A 22,502-nucleotide genomic window follows, 5' to 3' on the forward strand; every position below is an offset into this window, starting at 1 on the left:
CTATAGGTAGTTAATACACTGGTGCAGGACTAAGCTGCACAATGCAGGGCTACGCTGCCACTAACACTCAAGTAAACATAATGTCTCCGTCCCTTATGTCCAGGGCACGTCCACTCACCCTCCCTCTCCCTCTCACACCGAGCTGCCAGGGGACATCCGAAGGCCATCTGGTAGCGCCAGAGAGAAGTGCATCACACCAAAGGGAAATGGTGCTACCTACAGGCTCCTGACATATATACATCACTCTAATATTACACATCCTCCGCCCCGTTGAACCTGTTCAAAACACAATTATATGACAATATGCACAGAGAGTTAAGGAGGAGGCAGAGGCACCAGCTTCGTGATAGCACGCCTTAAGATATTGGAACTGCATCGGACGTCGGCAACTCTTATTAAATTGTCCCTTCCTGGAAACACCTGCTCAATAATGCCCATCTTCCACTGCAAAGGTGGCAGATGATCTTCCTTCAGCAGAACAAGCGTGCCTGCTTGAAGATTCGGATGCGACGTGGACCATTTCTTCCTCTGTTGCAAAGTGTGAAGATAATCCTTGGACCATCGTCGCCACCAGTGCTGCTGCATCTGCTGAAGGTGTTGCCAGCGTGACAGTCTGTTTGGATGAGACTCAGTCATATCAGGGTCAGGAATGGACACGAGTGGAGCTCCAATGAGAAAGTGACCAGGTGTGAGAATAGAAGGATCGCTAGGGTCATCGGATAATGCACACAATGGTCTAGAATTGAGGCAAGCTTCAATTTGCGTGAGTATGGTAACCAACTCTTCGTAGGTTAAAACTGTTTGACCCACAACCCGACGGAAGTGGAACTTCATCGCCTTCACTGCGGACTCCCATATTCCGCCAAAGTGTGGGGAACGTGCCGGAATGAAGTGCGATTTGAATTTTGATGCTGCAGCATGATTGCTCATTTCCTTGTTGAATTGTTCGTCCTTCAGCATTTGCTGCAGTTCCTTATTAGCCCCAACGAATGTTGTAGAATTATCACTGTAGAGATCTTGAATATGTCCACGACGGGAAACGAATCTTCTGAGGGCTGCGATGAATGCCTGAGATGTCAAACCTGTGACAGGTTCGATATGTACAGCTCTCGTGCTGAAGCAAACGAATATTGCAACATAGCATTTGTAGATCGATTTACCCTTCCTGGATCCTATTTTAACATCAACTGGCCCTGCAAAGTCAACACCTGAGGACAGGAATGGACGAGACTTCTGGATGCGAGCCTTTGGCAGTTGGCCCATGAGTTGACTTGCATTCTTTGCCTTAAGCCTAAAGCACTGCATACATTTGTGGACGACTGATCGAATGGTTTGTCTTGCTCTAGGAATCCAGTACCTAGATCGTAAGGATGTGAGCAGTAGCTGAATCTCAGCGTGGAGAAGTCTGTGGTGCTCATATTGAATGAGTAGACGAGTGAAATGGTGATTAGGAGGGAGGATTATTTGATGCTTCCTATCGTAGTCTAGGTCTGAGTTGACAAGTCTTCCTCCAACTCTCAAAATTTGTATTTCATCCAAAAAAGGGCTTAGACATAAAATCTTGCTCTTATGGGAAATAGGCTGCCCCTTGCTTAAGGCTTCGATCTCACGTGGGTAGCTGACCTGCTGAATCAGTCTAATACAGGTCAGGCTTGCCTCTTCAAGCTCCGTTGAAGAGAGTGGTGTGATGTGTTTGTGTTGAGGGTTGCGGCAGTTTAGGACGAAGCGTTTGCAATAAGCAACTATTCGGACTAGTTTACTGTAAGAGGAATACCTTTCGATACATCTTCGGAGGCTCCTGAGGTGGTTAACAGTGAGGTGACTGGTCGTACTTCGGGCAAGTCTTGAGGAAGGTCTCTGAGAGTTGAATTTAACCAGAATTCATTCTGTTCTTCGAGCCATTTCGGGCCCTTCCACCACAATGGCGTTGACTGAAGTGCTGCGGGATCTGTGCCCATAGAGATTAGATCTGCTGGATTGTCGTGCGTGGATACATGTCTCCAGGATTCCATGTTGGTCTGCTGCTGAATCTGAGACACACTGTTAGCTACAAAGGTCTTCCAGCGGGTGGGTGTGCCCATTATCCAGGCGAGCACAATCATAGAATCAGAGTATAAATGAATGCTATGGATGTCGAGTCCAACAACAGGAACTACCCTTTCAGTTAATCTTGCGAGTAATGCTGCTCCACAGAGTTCCAGTCTGGGCAGAGTGATCCGTTTCACTGGAGCCACTCTTGATTTGGCGCATAATAGTTTGCTTGTGATTGTGCCGTGAACATCCATGGCACGAATGTAGAGGCAAGCTCCATATGCTCTTTCACTAGCGTCACAAAATCCATGAAGTTGTATATTGGAAGCGAGGTGAGGAACCACAAGCCGCTCAATTCTAATGTAGTTCAAGTGTTGTAGAAGGTTTACTAGGCTGAGCCACTTATCCTGCAATTCGTCTGAGAAAGGATCATCCCAGCCCAAACCAGAGCTCCATAAGTCTTGCAAGAACACCTTATATGTAATAACAACTGGGCTTATGAGTCCCAACGGATCAAATGTAGAAGCAACTATGGACGCGACCTCACGCTTAGTTATAAAGTGTCTTGCAGGGATCTTGTTATCCATCGTTCTTGAAATGCTTCTTATCAGGAAATGGTCTGTTGACGGGTTCCAAAGTAAGCCGAGGGTGTTGACACTATCATGTGTATCGAGTGAAATCAAATCTTGAGTTTCCTTACAGGTGGGTGGAATTCTTTCCAGAAGCTCGCTACGGTTGGCTGAAAACTTTCGAAGCTCAAACCCTCCCCTTTCGAGCAAGGCGATTAAATCATCTTGTAGTTGTACAGCTTCTTCAACCGTTCCAGTCGCGGTGATTAAATCATCGACATAGAAGTCCCTCTTCAGGATTTGAGATGCTAATGGAAATTGTTTCATTTCGTCATCGGCTAGTTGTTGTAGAACACGTGTTGCAAGAAATGGTGCACAACTTGTACCGTACGTTACCGTTGTCAATTCATAGATTTTAATATTCTGATCTGGGCGTGATCTCCAGAGGATGCGCTGGAGTGGAGAGTCTAGCTGGTGCACGTAAACCTGTCTGTACATTTTGCAAATGTCAGCAGAAAATGCTACAGGCTGCATCCGGAAACGCAAAATAATGGAGTAAAGATCCTGTTGTATGTTGGGGCCCACCATTAATGTGTCGTTCAGTGAAAGTCCGTTGCTAGATCGCGCAGAACCATCGAACACTACTCGGGTTTTCGTGGTGCTACTTGTATCCTTGAAGACGGGGTGGTGCGGCAAGTAGAACACTTCTCTTTCGGAACTGCCATTGTCTGGAACTTCTGTCATGTGACCTAGTTGCTCATATTCCGACATGAATTCATTGTAGGCACGCCGAACATCTGGTTGTCTATGCAAACGACGTTCTAACTGTAGCAACCTCTGTTTTGCGTGTGAGCATGAGTCTCCCACCGGACCCACTTCTGAGCGACGAGGAAGGCGGACAATGTAGCGACCTGTAGAATCTCTCGTTGTGTTGTGAGAGAAGTGTTCTTCACATCTCATCTCTTCAATCGTTCGAGGTTTGTTTGGGAGGTCTTCTAGTTCCCAGAACCGTTGAAGCTGGTCATCCAATGAGGTTTCTCCACGGATGAAGAATGAGCGTTGCGGCTGTACAGTTGAAGACGGTGTGCTCGATGCATTTATTGTTCCGGACAGTATCCATCCAAGCTCTGTTTCTTGCAACACTGGATAGTTCCCTGGTTTGGTCATCTTCCCACAACGCAAAATTTCGAAAAAGATTTCAGCACCTAGAAGTAAATCTATTCCTCCTGGCTGATGGAAGTTAGGATCCGCGAGTTGGATGTCATCTGGGAGATTCCAATCATCATAGCAAAGCTTCACAGATGGCATGTCTCCCGTAATACGTGGTAGTACAGCGCAAGTGACTGTTGCCTTGTAATTGCTTGCAGTAGACTGTAAATGCAGAGATACTGAGTGTTTCGACTCGGACATTACCTCATTAATCCCTTGGATTGGAAAAGATATGCGAGACTTCTTCAACCGGAGCTTCTGAACTAAGGATTCTGTGATGAAATTAGTTTGTGATGCAGAGTCTAGAAGAGCTCTGCATTTTTGAAGTTGTCCCAACTGATTACAGACCATGACAACGGCTGTAGCAAGCAATACATGAGCAGAAGCCTTAGGTTTAAAGGAACAATAGGAACCGAATCCTTCGTGTGAGTCTTGTGCCGAATCCGACTCCGTACTATTCTCGGCACTTACTGGCATGGCAGACTGTGTATGGTGCTGATGGACAAGTGTATGATGTGCCTTGCCACACTGACGGCACACATTACCTGATGGACAATTAACAGCATTGTGCCCACTAGCCAAGCAATTGAAACACAGTTGATGTTCCTTAACAATGTCTAACCTTTCTTGAACACTAATGTCCCTAAATCTTCCACATTTATAGATAGGATGAGAGAGCTTACAGGCTACACATGCATTGTTAGTTGAAACGTAGCTGTGTTTAGTAACTCTGTTTAATTTAGGTTTTGTTTTCTCTTGTTGGATAATGCTAGGCATGTTAGATTTAATTAATTCTAAGGCATGACACCTTTTTTCTAAGAATTGTAGAAATTCGTCGAGTGATGGAGATTGTTTTGCTGATAACATGAGTTCCCAGTCCTTCCTAGTATTGGCATCAACCTTATCTAAATACAGCTGTGAAATGATTAGTTCATGTAGTGGAGTTGACAATTTTAGTGCTTCAATGGCATTTAAATGACCCTTACAATGACTTAATAAAATGCGTAGGGAATGTGGGCAATCCTTATTTGTTGCTGGCGGAGATAACAATGCCTTTATATGTGTACTGGCTACTAAGCGTGGATTGTCATATCTCTCACAGATCAGATTCCAGGCAATATCGAAATTGTCAGCAGTGACCGGCAAGTTCTCAATTAATTTATGTGCTTCACCTGATACTGCTGACAATAAATAATAATATTTCTGAATCTTATCTATAGTGTCATTATTGATCACCAAGGAATTGAATGTGTCATAAAAATGTCTGAAGTCAATAATATTGTTATTAAACACAGGCACCTTTATAGGCGGCAGTTTTACATTAGCCCTGCCTGAGCCCACAGAATGTAAACTTGGTGGAAAATTACTGCCCTCTTGATCTTCGATTAATCTCGTCATATGAGCCTGCAGATCATAATACACCTCTGAGAATTGTTCCCTATCCCTCTCATGATGTTGGGAGTCGTCATCTTCTATTTCTAGTTGATCTTGCACGACAGTATAGTCCTGCCACGCTTGTTGTAAAGCATCAAGTCTAACCTTAACACTGAATTTATCAATATGACCAGTTAAAGAATCGGTATATTTCTTTATGTTGGTTACCTTCGATTTCGCGATTCCACGCTTCTTTATTAATGACTTTCTAATATCGGGATCCATTGTGTGCAAGGATTTGACAAATGAAAGGAAGTATATGAACTGAGCTTACCAATTGTTGATTCTGCTGATGAACTCGCAATGGTGCTGGATCCAGTGTCAGCGCAATGAATGTGACGTCACGCCGCAATATGGCTGCTTCCAACACACGTTCGAACGACTGGCCGATATGCACAAGCGTATATTGTATCACAGTCACAACACTCTCGAAACTACATTTAGTTCACAGTATGCACAATCCGTTAATTTTAAAGTACACCTTCTATGCATCCGGCCCGTGATGGCCATGAATAAACTTGAAATAATTATTTTAGTATTGTGAAGTGGACTGTATTGCCATGAGGCTGGTTCTCTCACAGGATGCAAGAAGGGATAATATAAACAACGGTAAACTTCAGTAACTATATTAAACATTGTCATGTGAACAATCAATACATGCTGTAGGCCTATAGGTAGTTAATACACTGGTGCAGGACTAAGCTGCACAATGCAGGGCTACGCTGCCACTAACACTCAAGTAAACATAATGTCTCCGTCCCTTATGTCCAGGGCACGTCCACTCACCCTCCCTCTCCCTCTCACACCGAGCTGCCAGGGGACATCCGAAGGCCATCTGGTAGCGCCAGAGAGAAGTGCATCACACCAAAGGGAAATGGTGCTACCTACAGGCTCCTGACATATATACATCACTCTAATATTACACAGCTTCTTTAAAAATGATGTCAGAATACATATTAAAAAGGAGCGGCGACAGAATACAACCTTGGCGTACCCCTCTTCTGATTTTCACATCTGATGTTTTGGTTTGGTTGATTTTGACTGTTGCTTGTTGGCCCCAGTAGAGATTCTGTATGATACGTATGTCTTTTCCATCGAGATGTTTTCGTTGGAGAATCTCTATCAATTTTTCATGTTTCACTCTATCAAAAGCTTTCTCATAGCCAATGAAACATGCAAATACATCTTTGTGTAGTTGGCGGCATTTTTGGAGCAGGACTTTTTTTTTTTTTGCTAGGGGCTTTACGTCGCACCGACACAGATAGGTCTTATGGCGACGATGGGATAGGAAAGGCCTAGGAGTTGGAAGGAAGCGGCCGTGGCCTTAATTAAGGTACAGCCCCAGCATTTGCCTGGTGTGAAAATGGGAAACCACGGAAAACCATCTTCAAGGCTGCCGATAGTGGGACTCGAACCTACTATCTCCCGGATGCAAGCTCACAGCCGCGCGCCTCTACGCGCACGGCCAACTCGCCCGGTGGAGCAGGACATTGACGCTGAATAAGGCTTCTCGTGTGCCAAAGGCATTTCTGAAAACCATTGGTTGTCATCCAAGTCTATTTCGCACTTTGTTCTAATGCGTGCGTGTATTATACGTAAGAATTCTTTTAGCATATGACTCATCAGACTTATGAGACGGTAGTCACTGCATTTCTTTGGATGAGACTTTTTAGGTATTGCGATGAATGTCGATTGCAACCAGTCCTCTGGGATTATTCCAGTATCATAAATTGTATTGAAAAGTTTACCAAATTGGTCAACATTCTCTTCAGTTATTAGTTTTAGAACCTCGGCTGGTATCTGGTCTGGTCCTACTGCTTTACCATTAGGTGATATTGTGAATGTAATACTTCTTCTTTTGTTACTTTTGGACCTTTCACATTGTGTAAGTACACAATTTCACCTCTGTCATCACTGAACAATTCGTTTATGTATTCTGTCCAGGTCTGTATGACTTTTTGTTCATCTAGGATGGGTTTGCTGGTGTCATCAAAGAGAGTCATTGGCGTCTGTTTTCTGTACAGCCCAGCTATCTCTTTTACTTTCTTGTATAACTTGAAACTCTCATGGTCTTTATTTCGTTCTTCTATTTCTTCACAGTTCATTGTCATCCATCTTTCCTTGTCATTCGATTTAGTGGAGTTTAAAGTAGGAAAATCCAGAACGGGTACTAATTTCATGGAATGAGGAAAAACAATATTAGAAAATAGGTAAGTAGGAGTGTTCGTCGAAAGCAGTTGGTAAACAAGTGAGGTGAAAATTCTTTCGCTCATTTATGCGTAGCCATACCAATGTTTTGAAATATGGTGTAACATGAGCGTCATGTCACAGTTGGAAGGCTTATCGTATGCACATAAAATATTTTTGATTTTCTGTCTATGTATTTAGAAATCAGAGTACATCTGTTTTTATCTGTTAGTTTTCTATTATGCAGTTTGTATTGTTAATTAATCTATATGTTAAAAAGTTTATTATAAACGGCTTTGGCAAATCCATCCGTGCGCTCTACCTCCCTCGAACTACTTTTTCGGTCTTCGGAGACGCCGAGGCGCCGGAATTTAGTCCCGCAGGAGTTCTTTTACGTGCCAGTAAACCTACCGACACGAGGCTGACGTATTTGAGTACCTTCAAATACCACCGGACTGAGCCAGGATCGAACCTGCCAAGTTGGGGTCGGAAGGCCAGCGCCTCAACCATATGAGCCACTCAGCCCGGCCAGCTGAGGTATGGGTACACCTCGACGTTATGAAAGATGCTATTCACAGGGTCTGCCGTGATGCAATATCACTTTCTGGCCCAGTGAGGAAAACAACGACAATTTATCTCACTACTCATCATGTCTTTAATGCCTCATTATGGCACCACCATCGGTTTTTGCAGAGGCAGTGCTATTTGAGGATCCAACTAGCTCCCAGGGTGAAGATTTAGCAACATAAAACATATAAGAAGGTACTGTAGCTTACCTGACATCAGGGTGCGCATCCAACATGGCTCGCATGAGGGTAGTGCCAGAGCGGGGGACTCCTCCGATGAAGATAAGGGGCATGTAGCGGTCATACGAATACACCTTGCGGTCATTGCTAAGCACGTAGCGCTGAAACACGAATAACAAACACCACTGTTTGATTAAATTACTCATATACAGAATTCATTATTTCTATAATACAAAGGAGAATTACCGTACCTGAAATCAGTACCTTGCACTACTAATACATTTCACCACCTTATTTCATTATTCTCTATCTTGAATTTAATAACAGTGTGTCCGGCTTCATGGCTAAATGGTTAGCGTGCTGACCTTTGGTCAAAGGGGTCCCGGGTTCGATTCCCGGCAAGGCCTGGAATTTTAAACATCATTGATTAATTTCGCTGGCACGGGGGCTGGATGTATGTGTCGTCTTCATCATCATGCCATCCTCATCACGAGCGCAGGTCGCCTACGGGAGTCAATTCAAAAGACCTGCACCTGGTTAGCCGAACATGTCCTTCGCCACTCCTGGCACTAAAAGCCATACGCCAATTCAATAACAGTGTGAGAAAGCTACTGTCATGAAATGCGCTATAACTGAGGCGCTAAGATTAAAAAAAGGGACTAGTCATCATTTTGGCACTTTATGAGTTATTACTATGGTTCTTATCTTTATATGATTCCGCATCTGTTGATGCTAAAATGGTACTTGTTCTGTAACTCATTCCCTGTCTTAACCAGTGTTGAAATTTTGTGTCGTGCGAAAGTGAAATTTGGGATAGTGATCAGGAGTGATGATGATGATGATGATGATGATGATGCTTCGTGCTTAAAGGGGCCTAACATCTAGGTCATCGGCCCCTAATTGTACGAAGTGAGACGAAATGGAATAACAAATTAAAAGCCTAAAATCTTCCACTGACCAGAATTCAAAACGGGAGGACGAAGAATGAATGGATGGATATAAATTTAAAACAATCAGTAGATCAGAACCGCAATGTTTCGCATTCACAGAAACTGACGTGAAACAATAGTATTACTGACCAAGGGACTGCGTCTATAGCATAATACTGAATCGATGATTCTTTTAGTCTACAGGGGTCCAAAATCCAAGTCATAGGCCCCTCATAATGGTACTTATCACTGGTATTTGTCATGTTGCGGTACTAATGAAAAGTAGCGTAGACTCGCGGCATTCCACACATTATGGTACTACTCACAGGTAATGAAATTTGCACGTGGAATACAGACCTATGGTGTTGCGCACATTGTGGTGCCATTTACAGGCAACGCAAACCTATTGTGTTCATCACATACGTGTACTAACCACAGGGATCCGCACTATCCCGTGGTGTTCCTCATATAGTGGGTACTAATCATAGGGAAGCCAGAACCATGGTGTCGCTCCAGAAGTGATACTAATCACAGGTATTGTAGAAGCCGGCAACGTACTCTGTTGCTACTAATCACAAACCTATTTGGTACCTAACAGTGGTACTACGCGCAAGTAAAAGCGACCCATGGTGTTCCCCGCGTGGTGGTAGACCTACTAATCACAAGTAGTTTCATGGTTCTAATACAATCATCCCTTGGTCGCCCCTTTTAGTAGCCTCTTACACTGGCAGGGGATACCGCCTGCGTTTGTGTGTTTGGTTCGCGAGAGGTGTTTTATTTCCCTCAAGTCCGCCGGCAAGCCGGTTAGGACCTCCTTATCCGCCACCTGGGGCGCGCCACGTGTGAGTATCACCTCTCCCCCTGCTACGCCAGCGTAGTAGGTTCGTGGGATCCAAATCAAATATGAATATAGCTGTGTGACAAAATAATCTGGGTTATTTAGTAAGAAAATCCTTTTGTATTATCCCTTCCGTGTTACAAGCCAAGATACTGATAAGTTATTGACTTGTCTTTCCATCGCAGGTTATGATCTTCATTTCCGTGTTGACGTATAGCTAATAAGATAGAGTTTGAGGGATGTTCCACGATTCAACACATTGTAAAATATATTAAATTTACTGGACGAAGACCGGTTTCGACTCCCTTGGAGTCACCATCAGTTCTTGTTCTTCTTGGCGATTTGCTTTACGTCGCACCGACACAGATAGGTCTTATGGCGACGATGGGATAGGAAAGGCCTAGGAATGGGAAGAAAGCGGCCGTGGCTTTAATTAAGGTACAGCCCGAGAATTTGCCTGGTGTGAAAATGGGAAACCACGGAAAACCATCTTCAGGACTGCCGACAGTGGGGTTCGAACCCACTATCTCCCGATTACTGGATACTGGCCGCACTTAAGCGAGTGCAGCTATCGAGCTCGATCACCAGTTCTTGTTGAATATCAAATCAAGGGGAACCTGATAATCATCATTAAGTTGCCTACATACAGTTCGATTGGTTGACATAAGAAGATAATAAAAAATTATATATATATAATGGCGATTGCCTGAAAATACATGAATGGATTGCATAATATTACCTTGAAATGTAACGTACACATGTTAAGCAATACTTGGAACTTAAAAAGTTCTTGGTTCTGGCTTGAACTGTCGTGTGTTCATGGAACACGGAACACTGGAAACATATGCACTGGTTGAAAATATACACAAATATGACATGTCAGTTTAATCCAGAACCAAGAACTTTTTAAGTTCCAAGTATTGCTGAACATGTGTACGTTACATTTCAAGGTAATGTTTTGCAACCCACTGATGTATGTTCAGGCAATCGCCATTATGTATATAATTTTTATTATGTTCTTATGTCAACCAGTCGAACTGCATGTAGGCGACCTAATGATGATTGTTGTCAGATTCCCCTTGATTTGATATTCAACAAGAACTGATGATGACTCCAAGGGAGTCGAAACCGGTCTTCGCCCAATAAATTTAATATATTTTACAATGAGTTGATGCCTTTGCTGGCAGGATGTAGTGTTTACAGTGCACTATGTCTTCTGGTATATTTGTTACTCTCATTAACCTGTCTCAGTCTCATCCTTGGCTTTGACAATATGAAAGTGACCGAGGTATGAGCGATTCTAGCAACACCGTTCCTTATGCAGCCAGTCGCTGTTAAGAATGGTGTGAAAATATCGCTCATAGGGGCAGTTGGTGCATGCATTTCAGTGGGCATGGCAGACTGATATGTAAGAGAAACTTCTGACTCTGTGAGGAAAGCAACGGGAAACTACCTCACTCCTCATTTCCCTAGTACGCCTCTTCAGTGACACCTAGGCAATTTATGACAGCTGTTGGTGGAGCTGTAGAGGATCAAACCAGCCTTTGGGCTGAATACCCAACATAACACAAAGTGTTAAATGGTGGAACATCCCTCACGCTATCTTATTTTCTTTCCATGACAGCGTCGAATTTGATATGTATGTTTTGGCATATGACGCATGTTTATACACTTGGTAGAATGCGTATTAATATGTTTAAATGATCAAGAACGCATTTTGCTATAAAATTGTATGATTTTTTAAAATTAAACTTTATTTTTAGTAAAATGAGTGTTGTTTAAATAAAAAAATGGGATTTGTCAGTCATTTTCTATATCAGTTTCCTAGTATGTGTCTTTATTATATGATTACATATTTTGGTATATGACTTTAATCTTACTAATGAGAATGCAGGGTTAACTGTAAGGTGTAGGAATATTATTATACAGAATTATATACAAAAATGTATATATATCTTAAAACTACTATTTAGTGATATGCCCTGTTTTTGATCTCAGCATCTCAAATCTCAGCAAATGAATGTAATCGCATAAACAGGGGGAGTCAGCTTATGGCGTTCATGTAAGATCTTCATAAACCATTAAAGGAATCCTTTGATTTTATATGGAGTGAACAGTGATTCGTTCGGCGCAGAACAGCATTCAGAACGATCAAATATGTAACCACTCTTGAAAAATGCATGTAGTGTGACCAGGTTACACAAATTAAAGACCACTTCCTTCTTAATATTTGCCCCAAACAGGGACGGATGCATGATAATCCAGTGGGATATTTACTGGATTTCCACAATGGTTTCCGCGGTTTGAATCCCAAAAAGTTCCGTGCCTGTGGTTCTAATTTCACGTAAAACTGGATGACTCGTAACAATGGCTGCATTATCAAAAGGTATATAAAACCTGCTTGCTTCCATAGACTCATATCATCATACCAAGTACAAGCAGTACAAAACCAAACCAAACCCGATGGCGGAAGAGCCCTGAAGGGTCGTGGCCTACCCAGCGACGGCTGCTCATTCCCGAAGGCCATCATATTATGAGGCGACGTGTGGTTGGCAAGACGTTATTTTTGGTTTTCTAGAACAGGGCCGCCATCTCACCGTCAGATAGCTCCTCAGTTTTATTGTAATCACGTAGGCTCTGTGCTCTTCGAACCAGCCCTTAGACCCAGATAAAAATATTCATGACTTGGCCGGGAACCGAGCCCGGGGCCTCCAGGAAAGAGGCACGGGGCGGGCTCACAAGCAGTACAAGACATTTTTATTTGATGCCATTTAGGTTGTCAGCACGTCAATTTCGACATTCCATTAACTGGATCTCTGCTGGGCAATCTATGGTTGAGTTTTATTAATTTTGTCGGATAAACATCAACTGTGTCACCAGCGATATTTACAGGTCGACAAAGTATGGAGTGATAAATAGGCGATTTTCCGCCCTTGAAAACCCCGACTAGCGTACCGCTACTGGTATGAACCCATGATCTTGCAATCCAAAGGCCGGCACTACCACTGATGTACAGAGGTCACGTTGTTTTAAGAGGAAGTACACGTATTTATTTATTTAATGAATGAATGAATTAATTAATTTAAATATATACACCACCAACAGAGACATCCTCCATTAACAGGTGGCTTCTATACAACATAATGTACATTATAAAGAATAGAACTTGTTAGTAAACAAAAAGAAAGTAGTATTTTAAGAAACTGAAAACACGGAGAAAGGAAAACAAACATGGTAAATAATAAAACAAATTTAGTGCGCTTGTTGTTTCCACCAGCATAGTTAGTATAAATGTTAATGTTATTTTAAAGTAATACAATTTTTATAAATTGGTATTTTGAACAAAAACCTGTTATACCCGTTTTTTAAATTTACACTAAATACAAAAAATAATGATACAATATTTCATTTTAGGTCAGAGGATATTACCTGTGTGACACTACAGTTTCCACATGAGGTATGAAGTCTCGAAGAGTCATAGTAAAGTCAGTTCTCTATTACATGCAGCAATTTTGTTGAAATGTAAGCAGTTATTCTCCCTTAACACTAATCGTAGGAAAATATATGATATGTGTGACCCGTCAAAGACTGAAGGCATAGACAAGAGCAGTGTTGCCAACTCAGCGGATTTTCCGCCAAATTTGGCGGATTTTAAAATGGAACAGCGGATAAATTTTCCATTTACCGGGCAGCGGATTTTTTGACGGATTTTCAAATTTCTTTTAGCGATTTTCAGCGGTAACAATATCGTCCTTCATCACCAGCACAAAAATAATATAGAACTTACTACGGTATAATGGTCTACTTATTCCCATTGTATTGAACTTATGCTTCATACTACCACTCGTTTTCTACACCAGCTCAGGCCCACAGCCTCAGTCAGAATTTGTTACGATCGTTATTGTATTTTTGATGAGCCAGGTAGTGTCGTGTTTGTTGACGTGTTTCTTTTGACATCAGGTTCTTTTGGGTACGTGCGTCATGATATCGATAGGAAAGATTAAAAATAAGTCAGATATTTCGTAAAGCGTGGTTAAATAATTAAACTTTAAAAGACTAATTGGTTGAACTTCCCAGTGATCCCAAATACCGACGGTACATCTATTGGCAGTGCAATATAAATGCGAAGTTATTTGATATTATTTCTGTCCGCACTTATCAAAAACAATGAAAACATTATTGAAAGTGAAAATAACTTTCGAAATAGATTTGATATTTCCGTATGTGTTTTGCTGCTGTGAACTGCCAGCATATATTTTGAACAAGAACACTATCATGTGGCTTCATATGAAACCACAGGACCTCAACCCAGCACATCTGCTTCAGAGCATTCAGTGCGTGGAGGAGAATATGATGAACTCCTGTTCTGAAACGGGTGAGTATTGAGTTAATCTCTTTTATTAAAACAGCTGGTATATGGATTTTGCTTCAGTTCGAAATTTAGCGGAAGTTAGCGGATTTTCAACTAAAATTTAGCGGAGAAAAGATTTATGGGTTAGCAACACTGACGACGATTATGATAACGGAAGAGTGGCCTAGGAAGGTCTTACCGACCGAAACTGTGGGGATAGGAAGGAAACGAGAGGTGACAGCCGTGACCTTCTCAGTCCTAGCCCTTTCCCGTACAAGTGCCGTCAAAGCGACGTTTAATAGCTAGTAATCAATCAATCAATCAATCAATCAATCAATCAATCAATCAATCAATCAATCAATCAATCTCCCTGTAAGCACCACACGACTGCTGACCACGATGTCCGAACCTGCTACACGAAATCAAGTATAGGATGATAAAATTTGAATGTACGAGTACATTGGTCTTGAGTAACATCAACTGGAATTTCTTTCTTCAAGACAGAACACATTCTGTGGGCGATATCCGAACTCTCTTTACCAACCCACACAGTTTGAGAAACATTAATTAGTATTGTGAAACAAAGAGAGTAGCCCTGCTTCCATTACACAGTCCGAAGAACCGACGCCGTGGGCCACAGAGCTCAAGGAATGGCATCTTCGTAAATAAAACTTTGTTAACTAGCTTCAAAAGTACAGTCGCTAAAAAAAAAGAAAGCGCATGGCATTGTATAAGTTCCTCGTAGGTGCACTGATCTCAGAAACAACCTATTTATAGTACATAATAATGATGATAGTTACGATGATGTTTGCTGTTTAAAGGGGCCTAACATCTAGGTCATCGGCCCCTGGTGGGAAGAAATGAGACGAAATGAAATAACAGATTAAAATTTAGGATTTATATAACAATAAGGAAAATGATTATGCATTCAAAATAATCAGTTGATTTAATTTGCAATGCGTTATTTCCCTCTAAAATGATTTAAACATTGAAAAAAGCAATAAACTTGAAAATTGAATTTAGGTGAAACGCATTTTGAGGTGAAAAGCTCAAACCATATTAAAACATAAAAACCTAGCTAAAACATAGTCAAAAGAATAGATGCGTAGTTAACAATAAAATATAAACTTAAAAACAAATACGAACTTCTTTTAAACACGATGAAACAGTCCACTCTTCGTCAGAAAGTGGATGATGAGGTCTACTGCCTGCCAGTCATCTCGTCGAGTGACGGAGATCGTACTTGGAAGTTTTAGGCTACGGCGCAGGACGGCCTAGTTCGCGCACTCCGCAAGGATTTGTACTACGGCAACGGGGACCAGGAGTGTCGCACCCGTGCAGCACACTGGAACTCCTCGGAACTGCTCCTCCCAGGGTGACCAACTCGACTAGCCATTTCGAACCCTAGTTGTAGCAGTCATCCTTTCTGAGTCCGAAAATTTCACACTGCACATATATTACTAGCAATTACCCGCGGCTTCGCTCGCGTGGATTTCGTAATTTGATCAGAGTAATCGTTCCTCGGCATTGTACTAAGAGACTATCTGAAAATTCCTAAAGTATAAAAAGACACCCAAAAATTGAATTTCATTTACCCCAGAAATTCTTTGTAAACCGTGTTTGTGGTATTACCTTTTGCACTAAGAAGACCATGTGACATAGAACTGTACATGCGAGAAACAGTCTTCTCTCAAGTCAAATACATGCCTGTATATTTCTAAAGGAGATACCAAATACCTATTCCAACATCTGTAACATATTCAGTCTTTTTATGGGTATACTTAAAAAGAATTCAACCCCTTGATCAGTCCTTCCCCACCCCCATCTAAATGTATGTTCAGAAAACAAAAATACATATTTCCTTACTTTTAAAGGAGATTCCAAATATCAATTTTCAGGTCTGAAACATTTTCAGTTTTTAAGATATGAGTATCTTCATAAAAATAATTCAACTACTTTTCACCCCCTCTTAATTGCCTTCTCCGAAAACAAAAAAGGCACAGGTTCCTGTATTTTTAAAGGACTTTCCAAATACCAAGTTTCTTGTTTCTAGCATGTTACGTTTTTGTCATATAATGTAAAAAGAAATGGCGTGTGGCTTTTAGTACCGGGAGATCCCACGACGGGTTCGGCTCGCCAGGTGCAGGTCTTTTGATTTGGCGTCCGTAGGCGACCTGCGCGTCGTCATGAGGATGAAATGATGATAAAGACAACACATACATCCAGCCCCCGTGCCAGGGAAATTAACGAATGATGGTTAAAATTCCCGACCGTACCGGGAATCGAACCCGGGACCCCAGTGACCAAAGGCCAGCACGCTAACCATTTAGCCATGGAGCCGGACAACATATAATATAGATATACCGGTACTCATTTTAAAACCTCACCCGCTTCTCCAATTCTTTTCAGCCCCTCAATTGGATTTTCCGAAAGAAAAAAAGAAAAAGAAAAAAAGACGTTTCATAATTTTTAAAGGATATTCAAATACCAGTTTTCATGCCTGTACGTCTGTAACACCTACAGTTTTTTAGATAAATGTATTCTCATAACAATTATTCAACTTATTCTTCCTCACTTCTTTTCACCCCTCTCCCGCCTTAAGTGGTCTTTCCGAAAACAAAAAATATATGTTTTTTAGTTTGAAAGTAAATTCAAAATACCAACTTTCACGTCTGTAACAGCTTCAGTTTTTAAGATAAAGTATCCTCATAAACGTATTTCAACTCTTTATTTACTTATTTTCAATCCCACACCCCTTACGTCGATTTTCCGAAAAAAAAGCAAATCCGTGTTTCTTTATTTTAAAGGAGATTCCAAATACTAATTTTCACGTTTGTAACATCTTAGGTTTTTGTGATATAATTATACTCATGAAAGTAATTCAACTCCTTTTTCACCACCCTTCCTACCGGTTAAGTTGAATCCCCCTCCCTAAAAGTGCGTGTTTCTTTATTTTTGAATGAGATTCCAAATACCAATGTTCACGTCTTTAACATTTTTAGTGAAATGAAATGGCGTATGGCTTTTAGTGCCGGGAGATTTCAGGGCGGGTTCGGCTTGCCAGGCGCAGGTTTTTGATTTGTCTCCCGTAGGCGACCTGCGCGTAGTGATGAGGATGAAATTATAATGAGGACAGCACATACACCCAGCCCCCGGGCCAGGGAAATTAACCAATGATGGTTAAAATTCCGGAACCTGCCGGGAATCCAACCCGGGACTCTGTGACCAAAGGCCAGCACGATAACCATTTAGCCATGGATTCGGACAATTTTTTGAGATATAAGTATCTTCACACAAAAACTTCAACTAATTTTTCAATTCATTGGATTTCTCATAGACAAAAGAACACGTGATTCTTTACTTCGAAAGAAGATTTCAAATATAAATGTTCATGTCTCTAACATCTTCAGTTTTTGAGATATAAGTATCCTCATAAAAATAATTCAACTCCTTTTTCACCCCAGACCGTTGAGTTGATTCCCCCTCCCTTCCCCTCCGTCCAAAAATGCGCGTAACTTTATTTTTAAAGTAGATTCCAAGTAAAAATTTTCACGTGTGAGACCTTAAGTTTTTGAGATATAAGTTTCTCCATAAAAATAATTACTTTTTGTCACTTCCTTTCACCCTTAAGTGTATTTTCCGAAAACAAAAATACATGTTTCCTTACTTTTAAAGGAGATTCCAAATATCAATTTTCACTTCTGAAACATTTTAAGTTTTTAAGTGAATTTTCCGAAAACAAAAAAGTGTTTCTTTGTTTATAAAACCTTCCAAATGCCAGTTATTACGACTGTAACATCTTCAGTTTTGACATCTATGTATCCTCATAAAAAGAAATTAAACTCCCTTTTCACCGCCCCCGCCACCAAGTTGATTCCCCCTCCCCCAAAATACGTGTTTCTTTATTTTTAAAGGAGATTCCAAATACTAATTTTCACCTCTGTAATATCTTTAGTTTTTGAGATATAAGTATCCTCATACAAAGTATTCAACTAATTTTTCAATTAATTCACCCCCCTTAAGTGGATCTTCCAAATACAAAAGATTACGTGTTTCTTTAATTTGAAAGACGATTCCAAATACAGATTTTCATGTCTGTAATATCTTCAGCCGGCCCCGTGGTGTAGGGGTAGCGTGGATGCCTCTTACACGGAGGCCCCGGGTTCGATTCATGGCCAGGTCAGGGATTTTACCTGGTCCTGAGGGCTGGTTCGAGGTCCACTCAGCCTACGTGATTAGAATTGAGGAGCTATCTGACGGTGAGATGGCGGCCCCGGTCTAGAAAACCAAGAATAACGGCAGAGAGGATTCGTCGTGCTGACCACACGTCACCTCATAATCTGCAGGCCTTCGGGCTGAGCAGCGGTCGCTTGGTAGGCCAAGGCCCTTCAAGGGCTGTAGTGGCATGGGGTTTGGTTTGGTTTTGGTTTTATTGGTACCATCTTCAGTTTTTGAGATATATGTATCCTGTTAATAGGAATTCATCTCCGTTTTCATCCCCCTTCCACCAAGTCGATTCCCCCCACCCAGAAAAATGTGTGTTTGCATGTTTCCTTATTTTTAAAGCACCTTCCAAATACCAGTTTTCAGGTTTTTAAAATCTTTAGATATTTTTTGTAGTATATACACATTCTCATAAAAATAATTCAACTTATTTTTCAAACCTTCACTCCCCCCCTTAAGGGTCTTTTCCGAAAACCAAAGAATACTTGTTTCGTTATTATTAAAGTAGATTCGTAACACCAATTTACACGTCTGCAACATGTTATGTTTTTGAGATATACTATAGATACGCTAATTTTAATAATTCACCCTCTTTTTTCAATTACTCTTAAGTGGATAGTCCGAAAAAAAAAATACGTTTCTTTACTTTTACAGGAAGTTTCAAATACCAGTTTTCAAATCTGTAATATGTTAAGTATCTGGATAATTTGCAGATATAGTCTTTTTAAAAATTCGCCCCGTTTGTCATTCCCGTTCACGCCCTATTCATCGGATTAAATAAAAACACAAAAATACGTGTTTCTTTATATTCAAACGAGATTCCAAATTTCAATTTTCATGTCTGTAACATCTTCAGTTTTTGAGATATAAGTCTCCTCATAAAAGGTATTCAACCCCTTGTCTCCTAGTTTTCACCCCCGTTAATGGGATTTTCAGAAAACAAAAAATACGAGTTTCTTTATTTTTAAAGGAAAATCCAAATAATTTTTACATCTGTAACCTTTTAAGTTTTTGAGATATAGATATCCTCATTTTAACAATTCAACCCCCTTTTCACCCCCTTAGCGACGGAATATCCAAAAATTCTCCCTTAGCGAGTACCTACACGTTCAAATGAATGTATCGCCAAAATTTCATTTCTTTATGTCCAGTAGTTTCAGTCGGTCGGTCGGTCGGTCGGTGGGTCGGTCGGTCGGTCGGTCGGTCGGTCGGTCAGTCAGTCAGGACAAGTTATTTTATGTATATAGATATTATATTATAACTTAATATAATATACATTATTGTTGTTTATACGTCATACACAAACAAATACAGATCCATACTATATGTCCTCGTTTGAGTAAACCTGTGGCAATACGTTCTATTTAACAATATATTACATACAAAATGCTATTGTATCTTATTAACGCTTTGTCAACGTAATGATAAAACCAATGTCCGGCACAAACGTACGGCACACAAACAAGCGCAAGCTGTTCCGCCCACTTTCTACAGATAATCTCGCATGCAACCGTGGCTTGTGAATTTTCATTACAGAGGAAAAACCTCTCACAAACATACGTTTCAAAGGATTGCAAATTTTCGCCACTTCTTCTCTTTTCTGATATGCTTTTCATAATGCAATACGTTTTCAACAGCACTTCCAACGAACTACTGTCCTGAACTGTATATGCTATATTCCCTAATATAATACACCTGGCCAACTTTACGGTCAGTGCTCCCGACCACATTACGTCTCTCTCTCTCTCCTCGAGAGCGGACACGCCTACCAAGCTCTTCACGCGTGCGAAGTCAGTGCGCGCTAAATATACACACTGTGAACTGTGCAGCGTTTGGCCATCGCTGTACTACAGTCAGATGACCGCAAAAAGCACAAACAAGGGGGAGGGGAGGTAGGGGGTGTCTTTTTTGATATTTGCTTTACGTCAAAACCACACATTTAGGTCTTATGGCGACGATGGGATAGGAGAAGGCTAGGACTGGGAAGGAAACGGCCTTGTGTGCCTTGTGTGAAAATGGGAAACCACGGAAAACCATTCTCAGGGTTCCCAACAGTGGGGTTCGAACCCACTATCTCCCGGATGCAAGCTCATAGCTGCGCGCCCCTAACCGCACGGCAAACTCGCCCGGTAGGGGTGTCTTCTCCCTTCAGTAAGTAATTAGGAGTGCGTTGCTATACCATGGCCGATTCGAAGACGACACAATACCACTGCTTCTTTCCGAGAGACCCGAAGGGAAGTCTTCCATACCTTCGTAGTTCCTTTAATAGTTCTCAGTTTATTTGAAAGAGGGGTGGCCTGCATCTCCAGTTCGCAATGAGACATTTCAAAATGCCTCAGCTGAGAACGAATATAACTGCCTCCTTGACAGCCCTATCAGCTAACTCGTTTCCGCTATACCCACGTGACTTGGAAGCCACACAAGAATAATTCTGATGCTAACCCTCCACATCCCGGCCAGCAAGTCCTGAATCCGCTGCACTAGTGGGTGCCGCGGGAAACATACCGATAGACTGTAACGAGCTCACGCAGGAAGTGCCGACGTTCACCGAACAGCGCGTACCGCAGAACGTTAAATATAGCATAGAGCTCTGCTGTGTACATGCTACAGGTTTCCAATACAGGAAAAAAGAAACCCCTTGTTTTCGACAATGAAAGCTCAGTCTACTTCCGCTTCTGCCCTCGAACTACAGTATTTGTGTAAATATTTACTGACCCTGTATATCGACTAACAACGAACTATACCACATAATATTTGTTGCGAATATCCACGGGGTTTGTATCAACATGGAAGGTGAATTACCGGTACTCATGTTTTGATAATATCAAAAATTAAGTCTGATAAAATATTACGTGCGCCCATAAGCGACTATATATTCTTTCAGCAACGTTCCAGAGAAGTTATGTGTATGCATCTTGAGGCTATGGGAAGAACACTGGTATTGTTATCGTTATGATATTAGTTCCCTTCTCCACTCAAAGATAATACAGTACATTCAATGCTATTCCCTCCGATGTTGATTCTACCTACTTTACAATCCCCTATAGCTATAGGCAACCCGCGAGAGAGTTTAGCTCGTTGGGTGGCCTACAACACATTCGTAGTTCAAGAATTCAAATAATATCAAAAACCACCTTTTACAGAATATTCAGACCATAAAACCTGAGACACTAGTGGCAATAATGGCTTTTAACTTGTATAGACATAATTTACCATACAATTACACGTTATACGGCTATTCAGGGGTTAAAATCAGCCCAGTTTCACTACACGAAGAAGATATCGGAGAATCAGAACACATACAGACAACTCAGTGCGTTGAATCTCTATTAAGGGCAAGAAACATCTTAACCAGGCTCGTTTCAAACATTACTGAAAGACAGAACAACATGATATATCGTGAATTTGTGGTAATATTAATTCAAGTACGCCAGGTACTATCCTAGCTGTGTGCTTACATTCGGGAGACTGTGGGTTTAAATCCCACCGTCGACAGCCTTGAAGATAGTTTTCCGTGGTTTCTCATTTTCACACCAGGCAAATGCTAGGACTGTACTTTAATTAAGGCCACGGCCATTTTCTTCCCAATGTTATTCCTTTCCCATCTTTGCGTCGCCAAAAACCTTCAATGTGTTGGCGCAACGTTAAAACTATCCTAGCCTAAGCGTAGAATTGAAGAGGAAAGATCCGAAAAACCATAACCCAACATACCTGTTACAAGTCTCAAAAATTTTGGCTACTGTAACTTTCTCACCCTTCTGCCTTGCTAGTTTGCTTTAAGTCGCACCGACACAGACAGGTCTTATGGCGACGATGGGACAGGAAAAGGCTAGGAGTCGAAAGGAAGCGGCCGTGGCCTTAATTAAGGTACAGACTGGTGTGAAAATGGGAAACCACGGAAAAAAATTTTCAGAGCTGCTGACAGTGGGGCTCGAACCTACTATCTTCCGAATACTGGATACTGGCCGCATTTAAGCGACTGCA

The 22,502-nt window shown here is 41.4% G+C and overlaps 1 protein-coding gene across 2 annotated transcripts in view; it reads right to left on the minus strand.

The window, feature by feature from the left end:
- Tpst (tyrosylprotein sulfotransferase) overlaps positions 1-22,502 on the minus strand; it is a 662,871-nt gene that overhangs the window by 72,920 nt on the left and 567,449 nt on the right. For both annotated transcript variants that reach the window (XM_067152638.2, XM_067152640.2), the window contains one exon: positions 8,207-8,337. In XM_067152638.2, the coding sequence (XP_067008739.1) occupies positions 8,207-8,337 (131 nt within the window). The remainder of the gene's footprint in view (positions 1-8,206; positions 8,338-22,502) is intronic.

The sequence above is a fragment of the Anabrus simplex genome, chromosome 8 (genome assembly GCF_040414725.1).
Source record: "Anabrus simplex isolate iqAnaSimp1 chromosome 8, ASM4041472v1, whole genome shotgun sequence".
In the NCBI taxonomy this organism is placed as follows: domain Eukaryota; kingdom Metazoa; phylum Arthropoda; class Insecta; order Orthoptera; family Tettigoniidae; genus Anabrus; species Anabrus simplex.